Source organism: Polypterus senegalus, chromosome 1, assembly GCF_016835505.1.
Source record: "Polypterus senegalus isolate Bchr_013 chromosome 1, ASM1683550v1, whole genome shotgun sequence".
Lineage (NCBI taxonomy): Eukaryota > Metazoa > Chordata > Cladistia > Polypteriformes > Polypteridae > Polypterus > Polypterus senegalus.
In genome coordinates, this window is record NC_053154.1 from 332,364,688 (window position 1) to 332,384,143 (window position 19,456).

Genomic DNA, 19,456 nt, shown 5'->3' on the forward strand with positions numbered 1-19,456 from the left:
ACTGAATCAGCAAGAACACTACCTGCTGCTTTGTCAGCTGCTATCATCACCAGACACCTGCCTGTAGATCAAGTCCAGCACTGGCAGGGTGGCCTTCAACAAATGAACAGAAGAGGTGTCATGGAGTTGGTAGGAGTGGTCTGATAAACTGGCTCTACGAACACCTCAAAATGTAGACTTCAGGAAGCTGGAGGCAGAACATGCCCAGAAGAGTTAACAGCTTTAAACCTCTGAAAACCACCCACATGGGCAACAACACATCTCAGGTGCCATCAGGAAGGCTAGCCTGCCCCTTTACTTCCTTGGGCATCAGTGGAAAAGCATGGCCTCTCCACTGATACTTACCAGTTGCTACAGGTGCCATCCTGAGAACACCCTCAGACATCGCGCCTGCTTAGTGCCATGCCACAAGTACCAAAGACTTATCTACTGAGCTAAGGCAGCTGCCTGTCTTACTGGCACACCAGCTGCCTTCTGTCCAGCACATGCGGTACAACTGAGGCGAACTTAGAAAGACTAACAGGATTACTAAAGACCACAACCATCCTGCATAGCCGCTTTTCAAATACTCAAACATGAGGCTAAAGCATACCTTTTACTGTCACATTGTAAGACTACTCAGGAGCCATTCACAGTGACAAATGTGTTTCTTTTATATTATATATTTATTTATTTTATTCTTTTATATATATATATATATATATATCTACGTGTGGAAGAGTGTGTGTGTGTGTGTGTCTGTCGGTCTGTCTGGCCCGGAAGTGAGAGGTGGAGTCGGGGTAAGGGTTCCACCTCTGAGGAAACAGAAACTCGCTTAACTGCTAATACACAAGCGAGACGAGCACCCCTTTTACTTTTCTTCCAGCCGCTAATACACAAGCAAGGCGGCATATCAGCAACACGAAACCTCCTAGGAGAGAGCTGCCCAGAGTTGTTCCTTTCAATTACCTGATATCTCTTCCTTTCAGTTTCTTTTCTGACAATTTCAATAGTTTCTAGGACCCCAGGCTTTTTACAGCATGGGCTTACACAGCTAGTATGTATATATATTATATTTTATATATACATAAATACACATATATATATATATACATATATATATATATATATATATATATATATACAGTATATTACACACACACACACACACACACACACACATATGTAGAAAAGCTACATACATCAAGGCACAGGCAAGTAGTGACATGTCGCATGTTGGTAACACATGGAAGAATTTCAACGTATTATGTACATGTGACAATACTCTTACTTACATTAAGTATTTTTTGTCTGTTTTTGGTATTGCACATTTAAAAGAGACATACAAGTATGAACCCCATCATTCACAACATACTTGAACTTGTGGATTTCCGGCCAGTTTTTCTTTTGAAGAGTACACTTGAAGCAGTGCAAGTGGAGTCCACCAGGGGGCAGCCCTTCCCCACATCAGATATTCCCTTCCCTTCCCTCCCTTCCATGGTTAGAAAAGTTTGAAGTGTAAATGTCTCTTCAACAGGAAGGGAGGCAGCCGTTCTTTACCTTACTGCAAATGTCCCTCTCCCTTTACTACTGTGACGTTTTAAAGATGACAAGGGTGCAGTTTTCCCATCTTATCATCCAATGGCTTGCAATCTCACATGTCCACATTCAAAGCTTTGTTGATTTTAAATCACTTTATATTCTCCTTTTTTGCTTCATCCTCATGGAAGTCAGAGTGTACGGTGATCTCTTGTTCAGTCTTGAACGGTTTCTGCACATACTTGAAGCCCCAACTGAACACATCAATCTGAGGAAAAGATGACAAGAGCATGGGTAAGTCTCACACACCTCACTCTGACACCGATCATCCTACCCTGTCCTGCACCACAGTGAATTTAAACCTTCAAGGACAATTTAGGCCAAGTCAGATTCATTTGGTGCAAAGAAGGTTTACCATCACCAGGTGGCACTGATAAAACAAAAAAAAAAAAATCAATGTAATCAACAAGTGGTTAAGGCCCAGGTCCAACATGGGGGTGCCCGCTGGCTATAATCCCTGGAGTATTATACAATCCGGCTCTTTTAATCACTCCACAAACTACAAAGAACATCAGAACGCCTGCAAGCTCTGCAATCTTGGGTGCAAATCAAGTCCAGTGCTTGCGTATCACAGAAGTGGTAAGAAGAAAACTCTAGAAACCACCTTCAGGATTACACTGCAGCATCCATGTTAACCCAGTGCTTCACCAAACGTGTGACCCCAGCTGTGTAAGGCGTACTTACAGCACACAGCCGTCTTGTGATCCACTTTAATCGTCTGACCCCTCAGAGCCTGGTTAGACGCTCCGAGCCTGTTCTCAGTCAACAGCATTATAGAAAATATACTCAACTGAACAACATGTGCTATCACTCACCATTCAGGAATATCTGCGTGCCGTGCAATCGGTTCCTGTAATTTTTCATGATGAACATAAAAGTAGTAATCGCTGTTCAAATCCAACGCTGTGGGACTGAGTTCCAAGGTGCTGCTCAAGTTGTAGCAGCCGTGTTCATCAGGGCTGTCACTGCAGATCGTTTTCACCCCTTCCGTTACTGTTCTTCGTCCTTGCCTCCATTCAGCGGTGATTTTTTTGGGAATAAATCCTTTGACATCACAGGAGAGCTTCGCAGGTTTCCCAGAGCTGCAAGCAGTGAGGTCCACCATAACCTCACCCACCGTAGGAATACCTAAAAAAAAAAATGAAAAGAGCAGCCGACATGAAAAGAAAATGCAGCAATGCAGGCATCACGTGAAGAGTTGGTACATGAAGTCACTTAGGCGCAAAGATGGGTGAACAATGTTCACAGTTTCATAATGGAGTATAAAGTACCAGACACTAAGGGAGTTGATAATTCCGATCAGCCCAATTTGTCATAAATAAATAAATAAACAAAGAATTATAATGCAATTGTGGAAGTCTTGAAGTGTTAGGGGTGATGTTCAATATACAGCAGCAGAACGTTACATTTTTAAACCCATTTTATCCAATCCAAGACTGCAGGTGGCCAGAGCCTATTTTAGTAACACGATAGAAATGGAGCTGGATAGGACGCCAGTGTACTGCAGGGGCTCTTCGCGCACACACACACACACACACACACACACGCACACACACACACGCACACGGCCAATCTGGAACAGCCAATTAAAAATCCTGAGACACCACATGCAGTTCATCGTGAGAGCCGTTTGTACATTATCAACACAAGTTCATATTTGAATCACTAAACCAAGCAACCTTATCAACATGCGATCATAAGGTGCTTATCAAACAGTGCTGCTAATCACTGGCATTCAATGGAATCAAACAGCCAACTCTGATACAGCCTGAAAACATATAAATAAAGGAGCAAAGCAAAGTCAGAACAACAGATTCATGCATTAAGCAACGCAGAAGAGGAAAATGTCGTCACTCATTGGAATTAGGTGAAGAATTACGAATGTCCAAGGTTAAAGTAAGATCACACAACACGTCATCATATGTGTGGGTCTTGAATATAAAAAAGTAAACAAGAAAACTGAACTGAAATTGGGAAAAAGTGAACTCTACAAGCCCAAAAAGGAGTACCATCCATCCATCCTCTTCCACTTATCCGAGATTGGGTCGCGGGGGCAGCAGCTTGAGCAGAGAGGCCCAGACTTCCCTCTCCCCGCCACTTCTAGAATCCCGAGGCGTTCCCAGGCCAGCCGGGAGACATAGTCCCTCCAACGTGTCCTGGGTCTTCCCTGGGGCCTCCTCCTGGTTGGACGTGCCCAGAACACCTCATCAGGGAGGCGTCCAGATCAGATGCCCGAGCCACCTCATCTGACTCCTCTACTCTACTCTGAGCCCCTCCCGGATGACTGACCTTCTCACCCGATCTTTAAGGGAAAGCCCAGACACCCTGCGGAGGAAACTCATTTCAGCCGCTTGTATTCGCGATCTCGTTCTTTCGGTCACTACCCATAGCTCATGACCATAGGTGAGGGTAGGAGCGTAGATCGACTGGTAAATTGAGAGCTTTGCCTTACGGCTCATCTCCTTTTTCACCACGACAGACCGATGCAGAGCCCGCATCACTGTGGATGCCGCACCGATCCTCCTGTCAATCTCACGCTCCATTCTTCCCTCTCTCGTGAACAAGACCCCGAGATACTTGAACTCCTCCACTTGGGACAGGATCTCTCTCCCAACCCTGAGAGGGCACTCCACCCTTTTCCGGCTGAGGACCATGGTCTCGGATTTGGAGGTGCTGATTCCCATCCCAGCCGATTCACACTCAGCTGCGAACCGCTCCAGATAGAGCTGAAGATCACGGCCTGATGAAACAAACAGGACAACATCATCTGCAAAAAGCAGTGACCCAATCCTGAGTCCACCAAACCGGACCTCCTCAATGCACCCTGGCTGCGCCTAGAAATTCTGTCCATAAAAGTTATGAACAGAATCGGTGACAAAGGGCAGCCCTGGTGGAGTCCAACTCTCACCAGAAATGGGTTCAACTTACTGCCGGCAATGCGGACCAGGCTCTGACACCGATTGTACAGGGACCGGACAGCTCTTATCATGGGGTCCGATACCCCATACTCTCAGAGTACCCCCGACAGGATTCCCTGAGGGACACGTTCGAACGCCTTTTCCAAGTCCACAAAACACATGTAGACTGGTTGAGAAAACTCCCATGCACCCTCCAGGACCCTGCTAAGGGTGTAGAGCTGGTCCACTGTTCTGCGACCAGGACAAAAACCACACTGTTCCTCCTGAATCCAAGGTTCGACTATCTGATGGACCTTCCTCTCCAGAACCCCCGAATAGACTTTTCCAGGGAGGCTGAGGAGTGTGATCCCTCTGTAGTTGGAACACACCCTCCGGTTCCCCTTTTTAAAAGGGGGACCACCACCTCGGTCTGCCAATTCAGAGGCACTGTCCCCGATGTCCATGCGATGTTGCAGAGATGTGTCAACCAAGACAGTCCTACAACATCCAGAGCCTTGAGGAACACCAACAACAAAACACCGCTCGGGTTCAGGTCGGGGAGGCCATTCCTCCCAGTCACCCCCTTCCAGGTCTCACTGTCATTGTCCACGTCAGCATTGAAGTCTCCCAGCAGAACAAGGGAGTCCCCAGAAGGTATTCCCTCTAGCGCCCCCAAAGGGGACTCCAAAAAGGGTGGGTACTCCAAAATGCTGTTCGGCACATGCGCACAAATAACAGTTAGGGAGAAAGGCGGAAGGAGACTACCCTCTCGTCCACCGGGGTAAACCCCAATGTACAGGCTCCAAGTTGGGGGGCAATAAGTATGCCCACACCCACTCGGCGCCTCTCACCGGGGGAAACTCCAGAGTGGTAGAGAGTCCAGCCCCACTCAAGGTGATTGGTTCCAGAATCTAAGATGTGTGTCGAGGTGAGCCCGACTATATCTAGCCAGAACCTCTCGACCTCACGCACTAGCTCAGGCTCCTTCCCCTTCAGAGAGGTGACATTCCACGTCCCAAGAGCCAGCTTCTGCAGCCGAGGATCGGACCACCAAGGTCCCCACCTTCGGCCACCACCACCAACTAACACTGCACTCGACCTCCTTGGCGCCTCCCATAGGTGGTGAGCCCATGGGAAGGGGGACCTATGTTGACTCTTTGGGCTGTGCCCGGCCAAGCCCCATGGGTGCAGGCCCGGCCGCCAGGAGCTCGCCATCGAGCCCCACCTCCAGGCCTGGCTCCAGAGGGGGGCCGCGGTGACCTGAGTCTGGGTGAGGGAAAACACCGCCCAAATTTTTTACTCTTCATAGGAGGTTTTCTTGAACCGCTCTTTGTCTCATCCCTCACCTAGGACCAGTTTGCCCTGGGTGGCCCTACCAGGGGCATAAAGCCCTGGACAACAGAAGGATTACGTCGTCTATAAAATGAAAAACACGCAAACTTCAAAGTAATATTTTATCTGTTCTGCTTGTCTCCATGACCAAGGCTCTGGGGACTTAATGTCAGCGCTAAGTTTACAAGGGGTTATTGCTTGAAGTGAATGGGGAGTGTCAAAAAGCAGCACGTCCCCATCTGGTTTTCGGTTGGAAGAGGACAATAACTGGGTCACTCAAAGACCATCACTTCCTTCCCATCACGAGTAATGGCCTGAACTGATGGAAAATTGTTCTTTTATTATTTTTTCAGGTAGGAAACTTTTTTTTTCTCTTTCCCCATTGCACTGACAAGCATTCTGGTCTCTGCATGATGAATCTTGACAGAAACGAGTGGTACCGTTCAAGTGATGGGCTAACTTTTAACGTTATATTCAGTACTATTCAGGTTTTCCCCCTTTTTCAGTTCTGTGCTTTAACATATCAGAGCATAAGAATCAGATTGTCCTCATCAAGACCTACAACTAGTTAAATTTAACCTCAGGCAGCAAATACATCACACCTTTTATGTTATCATTTATTCAACAAAAAATAAGCACATTTTCCAAATGTGTCTGTGACTGGAACTGCACCCTTATTCTTTCCAAATCATCTGCACAGATAATCCTGAAGCAGTTGCTGCTCACCAAGTGCACTCGATTTTACTTTTCGAGTATGAAATCAGACTCTTTAGCAGTTTGGCTTTTGCAGTAACAAAATGCCAAGAATAAACTTCTGTGTTTCTCAAACACAATACTTACGGTTTATTGTTCTAGTACTATGAATACAGTACTTTTGACATAAAATTTTTCATAAATATATATCCATCAGCAAGCCTTATAATCGGAGGTCATTTCAATGAAGCTTGGGATAATACTATAGGCGGTTATCCACCAAGACCTCATGTCACCAGTAGCAGACTTCCGAGTATAAAAGCAGAACCTTTAGCAGTTTGTTTTTTACGGTAAAAAGACGCCAAGGACAAACCTCTGTGCTGATTTCCAAAAGGCAGTCGTGGTCACACACAAATTCAGGACAGATTAAGTCAATTTATGAATTCCATTCTGCAGTGGAAAGTGGAAGTGGAAAATGACCTCAAATATCACACTAAAATTGCAAAGAATCCAAAAGCTACGCATCATGCACCAACATGATAAATATTAAAGTTCTTGTCTTAACTAAACAAGTATGGCTTTGATGGAAAGGGCAGCTAAGAGAAAACAGAGAATCTTCTCTCCAAACAGAATCAGAGGGTTTACAAAGCTGACTGTTAGCAAATCACAAGTCTTCTGGAACAACATCCTCTAGGGAGATTAGACTGAAAAAATGAGTTACTTGGTAGTTATGGACAACGGCAAAAATCACAAAAATGACATAACAGCCATCAAGCAAAGTAGTGTCAGCTGAGCAGGAGTGTGCTAAATGTCCTCCAGTTTCAATGGAGGTGACTAAATCTCATCCATAAAATAACTCCCATGGGCTAATGAGGTGAATTAAACGAGCAGCAGAAGGGGTCTAACAATACTGAATTTGCAGACCCCCATTCTAAATCTTCTACATCCAATAAAAGATGCAGTATTGAACACCCAAGTGCAAAGCAGCAGCAGCCCACCATGAATGAAACGCCAGTTCATCACAGGAGATACACACACCCCAAATACAGTTTAGAGACACCAACAGGACTTAAGTAAATCAATACAAATTTGGGGAGCAGTCTGAATCTGGTGCCTGAAAGGCCAAAACACTGCCCACCAGTTGAAAGTCTACTTGTTAAACTGGAATGAAGAGAAAACATGCAGGAAAGAGCAAAAATACAGCAGACCACCAGCACTTACATACAAAGATAACAAATGTTTGAGCACTGCCTAGAATGACCACAAGCCAGTCTGAATTTGTTTCAGGACCAGAAAATGAAATGTAGTCGTCATAAATGTCCATGATCAAAATATCAGCAAGTGAAATACACAATATAACCCAGTAATAAAGCAGAATCATCATCAGGAGGGGAACATGTAAGAATCTTCTGCCAGGAAACTAACAAACAAACACACTTACAACGTCTTTTGAGGAAGCCATTATCTTGGACAACCCTAACCTTTATACAGTCGAGATGGCGACATCACACTGTGCACTTCAGAGCACTTCACACAGCAACGCTACGGCAGCCACATCTCAAAATAGCAGCATCCGCAGGAATACAAAATGACATCAGAAAAGATGCAATTTATTTTTTAATTACTTTAAAATGTGTTTCAAACCAGAAATGGATGCCAAATATCACCAGTAATACATCTGCATAATGGCTACAAGTCAGAGCTTTTTCTTTCTTTTTCATTTTCTGATTTATAGGCATTCCGGTGTGTTTTCAGACCAAAGTGTGTGTGTGTGTGTGTGTGTATATGTATTTATCTACTTACTTACTTTTGGACATGTGCAGAGGAGAGACACTGGGGATATTGGGAAGAAGATGCTAAGGATGGAGCTGCCAGGCAAGAGGAAAAGAGGAAGGGCTAAGAGAAGGTTTATGGATGTGCCGAGAGAGGACATGCAGGTGACGGGTGTGACAGAGCAAGATGATGAGGACAGAAAGATATAGAAGAAGATGATCCGCTGTGTGGTGACCCCTAATGGGAGCAGCCGAAAGAAGAAGACGACGACTTACTTATTTATTTATCTATGTATGTATTTATTTAAAGAGCTTCTGTAAAAAGCCAAATTTCCCCCCGGGGGCAAATAAAGTTCTATCAACCAAAAAAAAAAAAACAAACTCAGAAACCCAAAAAATTGTAATAAAAAATAAACTATTCATTAAAGCTCAGAACACTGAAAAAAAAAAGAAAAAAAAAATCAAAGTCAGACCCCTTCTCCCACCTACCTTTAAATCTCATTACAAACAAGTCCTTATCAGGCCGATAGGTGATTCCCCGGTGAATCATCTCAACAGAAAAGTGACTGCCAAGGTCATTCATGGTGGGGTAAAATGTCCGCTGGGTTCTTCGATAGTACAGTCTTTTTTCCTCATCAAACTCAGGCTCCTCGGTTTTTGTTCCATCCTCCATTCTTTCAAACCCTCGAACCCAAACAACTGTACAATCTTTTGGGTAAAACTCAGTGACCACGCAGGAGAGTGTAAGAGGCATTCCAAGCACTGGTAGTTTTGGGTCACTGAGGATTTCATATACTTTTGGAGGTGAAACTAAATGGGACAGAGAAGATACAAATATATAAAAATGAGACTGGCAACAGACACTAATGTAGGAAACCCAAAACTCAATGCATTCTAAGGGATCACAATACCCGCTGCACAACTCTTAGTGAGTGCGCTTACACCTTTGTCTGTTGGTGAGGCTCCATCTCTCATTTAGCCCTCATAACTTCTTCACATGTGCACTCATTGCTGCTTTTGGGTCTCTTTTTTAAACTAGTTCTGATGCTCCCCTTTACGTGCCCTTGAAATTCTATTTTTCACCACAAACCTATTTTAGGTTGCTGGACCATTTTAACCTGTAGTACCAATAATCCAAACTTTCAGAACAGATGCCATTTAGGATGTTTTTATGAGTTATGAATAATCATCTTAAATTCAGCGGAAAAATTTATTAAAGTCAATGGTAGGTCAAAACTGACCCAAAGACATTGCATTGTTCAAAATGTGTGGCACAGCTGTACAAAAATGTGATATCTGACAACATTTTTACTTTTTGTAAAATTAGGTCACTTTACTAAAACTTTTAAATTTCAGAGCTGAAAAGAGAACATTTCGGATATCTTTAGGGGTGGTGTACAATGGCCCGGATGGGCAAAACGCAAACAAAAAAAATGAAATCGCAAAACAAAAACAATGAAAGCATAAATAAAAAAAATCTAAGTAAAAATGACATCACTAGGAAAAAGTGGAAGTGGGTTGATCCGTTGTGAAAAATGGGAAAATCCCAGGAAGGGGTTTCATGGAACGTGAGTGGTCTTCTTAAAACAATTTTTCCTACTTTTCAATGTTGTAGCTTAGGCCACAGCGCTCCCTCCGTCTTCAGAGGCAGACATTGACGCCAGTCTGGGGGCAGTGGTGGCACTACACCTTCCAGTCCCATCTGTCTCAGGTGTGCTTCAAAGCAGATGTGCTAATCTGCTACACCGAAGCTTATGAGAACCTCTGCTTGTAAGAAGGGAACAGCAACACTTTGAAAAGTCCTAACCTTCATGGTGATGTCTATGTGTCTTTTTTAACGCCGATAAATAGACAGCCGCATCTAATCAAGTATCACACAAGCAAACTTCATGGGTAGAAATGGGTGATCACTCCTGACTGACACGGCAATTTCAGCATACAGACAGCAGGAAATCAGAACATCCCCATAATCGGACACGCTGACCTAACATGCAGCTAACTCCTGCTTTTGCTGTTTCAATTCAATCGCTCATCTTATTTTTCACCCATTGTGATTAAGGCAATCTAAAACAATCAAAGTCAAGTTTAAATTGTTGTACTTCAGAATGTGTACATGTTATATACTGTATGTTATTAAGTGCTGCTGCCTCACAGACCCACAATCCTGTGTTCGAATCGAGTCTCGGGCTACCTGCCTGTGTAAAGTCTGCATGGTCTCCCTGTGTGTGAGAGTTTTCCTCCTGTGCTCTGGGTACACTGGGTTATGTGTTGTCACCCAAAAACAGTATGAGTGAATGTAGGGGGTGTTAAGGGACTCTATGATGGACTGGCAACCAGAGCTGCCAGCTTAGCCACAGGCTCCCCGCAACCTCAAGCTAGATCTTTCATTTTGAAAGTGGAGGGATGGATGGAGAAATTCAAACAAAAGAATTTTCTTGCTGTGGGATGCTGGCTAATTGTGGGATTTAAATAAAAAGTTTTTTGGTTCCATACTGACATCTACTTTACTGCATGAAGCTGAGTGAGTAACTTAATGCATTGTGCTGTAGGTCTCACCTGGGGCTCTAGCTTATCCAGGCAGCACAAAGCATAGTCCCAGGAAAGGGCAGAATCTATGAGTGGGCACACTCACTTGAACCTGACCAACTCAGACTTGCTAATCAAAGTGAATTCTATGTGTTTAGGGAAAAGTCAAGCAAAATGACACCTTTTATTGGCTAACTAAAAAGATTACAATATGCAAGCTTCTGAGGCATCTCAGGCCCCTTCTTCAGGCAAGATGGAATCGGGGGGAAACTCTGAATCACAGACAATGGAGAATATGCAAGCTCCATTCAAAGAGTTAGCCTGGCTGGGATTTAAGCGCAGTCCATTTAGACTCAGTTCACAAAAACCGTAGATAAATCAACTCGTGTTTGGGATGATGTCGCTAAATACGTCTTTAAATAAGGTTTCTCTCTTATATTTTTACGAGTAATCTTTTCTAGTAGTTTTTTGTGTATTTTTTCATTTTTTTGTGTGCACTTTGCCTTTTGGGGCCATCATAGTGGTGACCAACCAAACTACCATAAATGCTGTGTAAAATCCATTCAAGTGAAGGTAGGTTAGAACTGATTTGAAAGACATGGCAAGGTAAATGTTTTAGAAGCTTCACAAGATATGGGATACTTAACTATTCCGTTTTTAATAGTTCATTTGGGTAAATGTAGGAAGAGTTAGTATGTTATCCTTAAAAGGTTAAATTTAGGGTACATTTACAGAGTTCACACATAAAAATGGTGATTTCACGATTAAAACAGATGACTTAATTCTCTGTTCTTTCTTTCCAGAAATATTCATCCTGTATACACTTTAAAAAAAATAAAATAAAATAAAAAAAAAACTCACTCAAATCATCGCTCATCATCACTCCTCTATCTCCACAGTGCACTAATTCTAGTTCTTAAGATTATGGCCTTTCCAAGCTCCCCCTTTTACCTGTTATAATTCACAAAGTGCCCACAGCGTTTACTTCAAATAGGAAACTTTCATAAGTTTTCGCCATCCCCACTGCTGTTACAAACACAAACGTATGGACAGATAAAGTGAGAAGGGTTACACGCAAACTCAGGTTTACAGCCTACTGTGTATTTTATTTTTTTCCACTGTTTCAACTTAAGGGGCGGCATGGTGGCGCAGTGGGTAGCGCTGCTGCCTCGCAGTTGGGAGACCCGGGTTCGCTTCCCAGGTCCTCCCTGCATGGAGTTTGCATGTTCTCCACGTGTCTGCGTGGGTTTCCTCCCACAGTTCAAAGACATGCAGGTTAGGTGCATTGGTGATTCTAAATTGTCCCTGGTGTGTGCTTGGTGTGTGGCTCTGTGTGTGTGTGTGTGTGTGCCCTGTGGTGGGCTGGCACCCTGCCCAGGGTTTGTTTCCTGCCTTGCACCCGGTGTTGGCTGGGATTGGCTCCAGCAGACCCCCATGACCCTGTAGTCAGGATATAGCGGGTTGGATACTGGATGGATGGATGTCTCAACTTAATATTTGTCTCTCAATGACCATTAAATTATCAGAGTGTATCTAAATGAAGCATGTTCATAACACGACACTGACGTATTACTACCGTATTTTATTAAACTGGCAATTTAGCTTGCATCTCCTCAGCTTCTCAACACACTATGAATGTTTTGGGTTTATTAAAGTAACAGTATAAAAAGTAAAACTTGGGTTTGCAAACCTAAACACCAACAAATAATGAACATCTTTTGAATACGGAGCTGCAAGTAGCATCACAATGACATTTTAAAGCTGCTTCAGGGAAGGTAAAATAAAGGTTGTCATACAATACGCCTTGGCAATTTCAGATTTAATTTCTAAACTGGGTAAACATTCTTTATCTATGGGATACTTTGAAGATGCAAGTTAGTATTTCCTAAGAAATCAAAAAGTATGTCAGTGTACATTTAATCTTTTTGTTGATGTGTCTATCTGTAAGAGTTATCATTTAAATTATACTGTCACCTTTATTTTTTCAGAGAAAATATTTTTTAGATTGAAAATTCCTTTTTGTGTTTATTTTTATATATTACATATTAACACATTTTTAATGGCACTAAAAATAATTGGGAAAGTTCAATTTTCTGTGTTTTTTAATTGCCCAAATTAGCACTATGCAAAACAATAATAACCACCATAATGATAATGGTCATGTGACCAAAACAATGGCAATTTCCAAGAAGGAATTAATGGGGTGTCCCAACTGCTAGATGAGGTTTCTGTGGGAAACGCTGCACCCTTATTTTCTGCACTTATAAATTAATTAAATATGAATTAATGAATTGCTCTTTAAACACTATGAAATGAAGCAGAGTGCTGCATAAAATAAGGACTAGTCCCTTCTTTTCACTAGAATATTCAGTAAATTTGAACTCTTAAAGCTACTTCCTCATTTCCTGAGGGTCCATTGTGCCTTTCCGGAGTTTAAAATCTGCATCTGAATAACTTTTCCATTATCTGCATATACCATTTTTGTATTCAATTTACAACTTACCTTTGCCTACTTGACTTGTCCTGTTTATTTCTTAGAATGTGAAAGTAAACACTTATTAAGTTCTACTTACCCAGTTCCTCTAAAGTCCATTTTGTTTCTCGAAACCCAGGAAAGCTCTCGTGCTCAACCAAGCATTTAAACACTTTGTTCACATCTGGCCAGTAGGGAACTGTTTTCAGAGTACTTATGCAACTGAACAGTCCATCGTCCAACTGTTTTGGGGTTCCAACATCACTTCCCTCTGTAACGAGGGTGTCACCAAGAAACCAAGACACCTTAAGCGAAGTCTGTGGATAGTAGGAGTGAATTCTACAGGATAAAACCATTGGGACACCTACTATAGCTGCTTCATCCTTTAGCATAATTGCATTTAGTTTTGGAGTTGCTGAAAGAGACAAAGAGTGAACCACCTTTAGTAAAAACGGTTAAAAATTGGAATATTCAGGATGCTACATGCAAACCATCAGCTTAATTTTGCAGGTACTAGATATCAAATCATATTGTGCTTACCTTTCACATGAACATCTTGCTCCCGTTGCACTGAACTGGTAGCAATGTGCTGAGCTTCACAGAAGAATGTGGCTTTGTCATCGTCCATGACTGACGGAATAAAGGTCAAAACACTAATGACATCATGAGTACGGTCGTTCTCGTCCATCACCTCACTTATACTATGATGAAACTTTAAACCATTATCATTAAAGTCTTTCGATTCTCCCTTCTCATCAAGACAAAGGATTTTCTTTTTGTTCTCTTTTGGCTTTTGTTTATACCATGTGATGATCAAAGGGCGGGGTTTGAATCCATTGATTGGGCAGGTCAGAGCCACAAGGTCGCCATGTGCTATAATGGGTGGTACTAATATCCGATTCATCCTGGGTTTCACTGTTAATGAAGAAAACACAGAAATGAACAGGTCAATGTTTAATGCTAAAAAAACAAAAAAAAACATTTATACATCAAACAATATTGTTTATTAACACAGAACTGACTCATTTGTAAAAATAATTGAACCCATCCAGTCCTGTTCAATGTCTTAAGTTGGGAAGTACTCCAAGTTTGACAAGAGGGCTCTTTGTCAGTAAAGAGTTTAAGCTTAAAGGCAAAGATGATAAAGTAGGAAGCAAGTTTCCCCATTCTAGGGACAGAATAGTATTACATGTAAGCTAATATAATATAAAGTTAAACCCAAATATTTTTTCTTTTGATATTGAGAATGCTTTAGTGGATCACTAAAAATGGCTGTGATGAGGTAGATGTTTGACCATTTTAGTGTGATTGAAGATTTTTCTCATATTCTGAAGCTTGCGCATTTGGCTGACATATTTCAACTTTTAAATAGCTTGACTCAGAGCATGCAGGCCTGTGATCACAGCATACTTAATTTGTAAAATAAAGTTTATGCATTTATACAAAAGAAAAAAAACTGACTTTGGGAGAAAAAGCTAAACAAAGGAAATACTGTAATGTTTCCGCTCCTTCACCAGGAGCTCAGAGCTTCCAATGCACTTGCAGACATTGTCCTTCCGATACTGTAATGTCGTCATATCTGACACAACTGAAGGAGTACTTCAGCAACTGTCTCCCAGAGCTGGACAATCATCATTTAAACTGGATCAGAAATCCACTGGAGTCCAGAACTGACAACACAGGAGGAATTAACTGAAACAGCCAGTGATGGAGGTTTGAAAATGCAATTCTCTGCCATTCCCCTGTCAGAAATGTTGACTCAATCTCAGAAACAAATATCCAGTGTTGAGCAAAAAAGCCATCCAATGCCTCTTATCATTTGCAACAACATACTGTACCTGTGTGAGGCAGGTTTGTCTGTACTTAAAGTACTGAAAACCAAAAACAGAGCACATCTAAATGTGGAAAATGATTTGAGATTGTTCCTAAGCCAACTGCAACCCACAGTGGACAAACTGTACAAGAACATCCAAGCCCAAAGGTCTCACTAGGCCTACCTACGCCAAGTTTAATTGATTCATTTATTATGAGTAGTCTATTTGTTCCATTGTAGAAGTGTCTTGTTTTTATAGTTTTGTTATGTGGACTTCACAGGAAGGAGGTCTGTATAGCAGTTTATTCTAGACATGTGGGCTAAGCCATTTTTTGGATGGTGATAGGTAAGGTGTTCTCAGACTAACGAAAGTCACTTACGGGGGTGCTTGGCACAAGATTAGTTAAGGAACCCCAGTTCTAATGAACTTACAGTTTGAGGGATCAAACTACAAAATTACATTACGTTATGCCACACTATTCTTTGAAACTGTTTGCCCACCAGGCCTACAAGGCAACAACTCAGAATGATAAGAATAAATTAGAATATTTCATTTAAAGCCGGGTTATTGCTATTTGAATATAATCCATTTCTATTATAAAAAATAATGTCTGAATGTAAAAGAATGGTTATTTACTTTACCCCCACTAATTTGCTATGCAATATCGCTTACGGATCTTTTTGCACATCACTTCCATGATCAGGGCGGCACGGTGGCACAGTGGTGGCGCTGCTGCGTTCGAGTAAGGAGACCAGGGTTCATGTCCCAGGTCCTCCCTGCATGGAGTTTGCATGTTCTCCCCCATGTCTGCGTGGGTTTCCTCCAGGTGCGCCGGTTGCTTGGTATGTGGGTGTGTGTGCCCTGCAGTGGGCTGGCGCCCTGCCCGGGATTTGTTCCTGCCCTGAGCCCTGTGCTGGCTGGGATTGGCTCCAGCAGTCCCCCATGACCCTGTGTTAGGATATAGCGGGTTGGTTAATGACTGACTGACTGACTTCCATGATCAGCCTTGTTTTTTGAACATACCTCTACACAAAACACTTTAGGACAGTTTTGTCCAAACTTTAGTAAATTTAGTTTCACGCAGGAAATCAGGTTTACATTAATCTACTGTTTTAGGACTCCTGTGAATTTCTTTTTTTCCGGAGTATCATGCCATACATGACTAGTAAGACTTTATATTGCTTGGCCTCTGTATCAATTCAGAATTAGGATTTTTACTTAGGCCGGCACTGTAACTGGTAGCCTGCATTACGTTAGCCAATGTACACTTTCACTGTGTTCACTGTATTTTAGGGGTTATACCAATAAACGTTAGTTTGACATCAAAAACCAAAGAAATAGCACAAATTTAGTGTCTGCATATTCGTATTTAGTGATAAAATATGTTGTCCTGTCCTGCTAACTCCATAATCACAGCTCTTTGTGCTTTGACAGAAGCACTCATTTCATCAGTAGTTTAAACAAGCTGAATAGCCGCTTTGTCTGAAACTTGTCTCGATTTTTAATTGTTCCATCTGTTCTATATAGTATTCACAGAAGTAAGAGCATAAAAAGGTTCCCTTAATCACCCTGAACTATATAAACTGCTGTAAATTAGATGGACAGATGGAAATCTGTGAACGTACTTGATGCAATCAGAAAATGAATGCAAAGACTCAGTTCTTTTTTTTTTATGAACCCTATAGGACACGCTATTAAAATTTCTAATGTTTCTAATTAATTCTTCATGCATACTGAGGGGTGGCTGCATTAAGAAATGAGTGAAGTAAAAAGTGATTCATTTCACCATCATTTTGTGTCTTCCTAACATTTCAAGACACTACAAGTTGATCAATTAATACCCACATCTCATCACTCAATTATAGCTCTCACAAAGCACAAACAAATCTATTTCTGAACTAACTCCATAAAGGGTTAAAAGTGTTGTCACGCATGTGTGCGTGGGGACCACTTTGCAGGCTCTGAAGAGGTAAGCAGTAGTGCCTGAATTGACATGCCATGCTTAAAAAGTGTAGTGGTTAAAGCTTTGGACATGGGAGTACAAGAACTGAGGTTGGGGGAAAAATCCCACTACTGATACTGTGTGACCCTGAGCAAGTCACTTCACATGCCTGTACACCAGCTGGAAAAACAAAAGAAAAGTAACCAATTGTACATTTTAAGTCGCCTTTGATAAAGATAAAAATAATAATAATAATATTAAGCCTTGTCCAACTCATGTGAAATGAAGAGGACCTCAGTCGCATCTATTATTCACGGATTGCCTGCACCAACTCTCAACACTTAACTGATGCTCTGTGCTGAGAAAGGAGAAAGTCGGCCCGAGTCCTGCACACCTCTTTTTGTTGATTGCATTTAATGCCTTTGAGCATTCATAAACAATTTAGTCTGTATATTTGTGTGGGAACTGCTCTCACTCTTTTATCTTTTCATCTAGTGCCTGCTGAAAATACACTTTTTATTTAGGTTTATGAAAGTGTTACATTTGTTTGAGGGCTGTAGTTCCCTGCTTATTTAAAAAAACTGAGCCACAAAAATGTCACTAAAAAAATTCATATTTATAAAAAGCACTTATAGTATATAATGACATTCTGATATCCTCTGATGAAGGAAATTCCACTGTAATTATGTTGTTGGACTTAAGTGCAGCATTTGACACCATTGACCATTCGATTTTACTGCACAGGGCTAGAAAACGATGTTGGACTTACAGGCCCCGTGCTCGCTTGGTTCAGTTCTTATTTATCAAATCGATTCCAGTATGTACAGAAATGTGCTGACGGGACTCCATCATTATACACAGAAGTTCAATATGGTGTCCCGCAGGGCTCAGTACTGGGACCTTTACTGTTTTCACTTTACATGCTTCCACTGGGATCTCTCATTAGGAAACATCATGTTAATTTTCACTCGTATGCAGATGACACCCAGTTATACCTTTCATTTAAATCAAATGAAGTTTCTCCGATGTTGTCTTTAATTAGTTGTGTTAGTGAATTAAAGGAATGGATGAATGAGAACTACTTGTCTTTAAATACAGATAAAACAGAGATGTTAATTGTTGGAGGGAATGACGCTGATCACAGCAATATTTTGTCGTCATTTAACTCAGTTGGAATCCCAATTAATTTTACTGAATCAGCCCGCAATCTAGGAGTTATCTTTGAGTCTAGCATGTCATTTAAAGCGCATATTACAAAGTCGTCCAAAACATGTTTTTTCCATCTTAAAAATGTTAGGAAATTAAGGCGCTTTCTAAATAAACAGGATTGTGAGATATTAATTCATGCATTTATCTCTAGTAGGATTGACGACTGCAATGCGGTGTTCACTGGCTGTTCAAACTGTTCTCTATACAGCCTCCAGTTAATCCAAAATGCCACTGCAAGAATTATTACAAGAACAAGAAAATATGAACACATAACCCCAGTTCTTAAATCTTACACTGGCTCCCAGTTAAGTTTAGGGCAGATTTCAAAATCCTCCTTTTAACATATAAAGCATTAAATGGCGGAGGTCCGGCTTACTTGTCTGAACTTATCATGACTTACAAACCTGAGCGCACATTAAGATCTCAAGATGCCGGTCTGCTTAGGATTCCAAGGATTAATAAAATAACAGTGGGAGGTCGAGCTTTTAGTTACAGGACCCCTAAACTGTGGAATGGTCTTCCTGCTTCCATAAGAGATGCCCCTTCAGTCTCAGCCTTTAAATCCCGGCTGAAGACTCACCACTTCAGTTTAGCACACCCTGACTAGAGCTGCTGATTAACTGTACAGACTGCATCTCAGTTGTTAGTCATTAGCACTATAACATAAGTAACATGATAATTATATTTGAATACTAACCCTCACCTATTCTGTTTCTTTTCTCGGTACCCAAATGTGGCAATTGGTGCCACGGCCCACCTGCCAAGTTGTTTGCCTGCCTATGGTAAAGTCATCCCTAATGGAGGATCACAGGAATCATGGGAAAGAGGGGTCCTTTCATCGGAACAACGTTTCAGCCGTGGCATGGCCAAATGGGGAGGCAGCTAGATGGATGAGGTCTCCAGGACTCTAAAAATATCCAAACCTAATTATGTCATATCATCTGCTGTTAAACCGTACTTCTAAAATTTTTATTATTATGCTGTCTTAAGGAATTGTTCTGTTGTGTATATTGTATTGTATTGTATTGACACCCACTGCACGCCCAACCTACCTGGAAAGGGGTCTCTCTTTGAACTGCCTTTCCGAGGTTTCTTCCATTTTCCTACAAGGTTTTATTGGGAGTTTTTCCTTGTCTTCTCAGAGAGTCAAGGCTGGGGGGCTGTCAAAAGGCAGGGCCTGTTAAAGCCCATTGCGGCACTTCCTGTGTGATTTTGGGCTA

General features: G+C 41.8%; 1 protein-coding gene across 2 annotated transcripts in view; it reads right to left on the reverse strand.

The window, feature by feature from the left end:
- Positions 1 to 1,110: 1,110 nt before the first annotated feature.
- LOC120516693 overlaps positions 1,111 to 19,456 on the reverse strand; it is a 46,377-nt gene continuing 28,031 nt past the window's right edge. For both annotated transcript variants that reach the window (XM_039738571.1, XM_039738564.1), the window contains exons 6-10: positions 13,812 to 14,186; positions 13,372 to 13,686; positions 8,762 to 9,082; positions 2,394 to 2,706; positions 1,111 to 1,786 (exon numbers count right to left, since the gene is read on the reverse strand). In XM_039738571.1, the coding sequence (XP_039594505.1) occupies position 1,786; positions 2,394 to 2,706; positions 8,762 to 9,082; positions 13,372 to 13,686; positions 13,812 to 14,186 (1,325 nt within the window). In that variant the 3' untranslated portion in view covers positions 1,111 to 1,785. The remainder of the gene's footprint in view (positions 1,787 to 2,393; positions 2,707 to 8,761; positions 9,083 to 13,371; positions 13,687 to 13,811; positions 14,187 to 19,456) is intronic.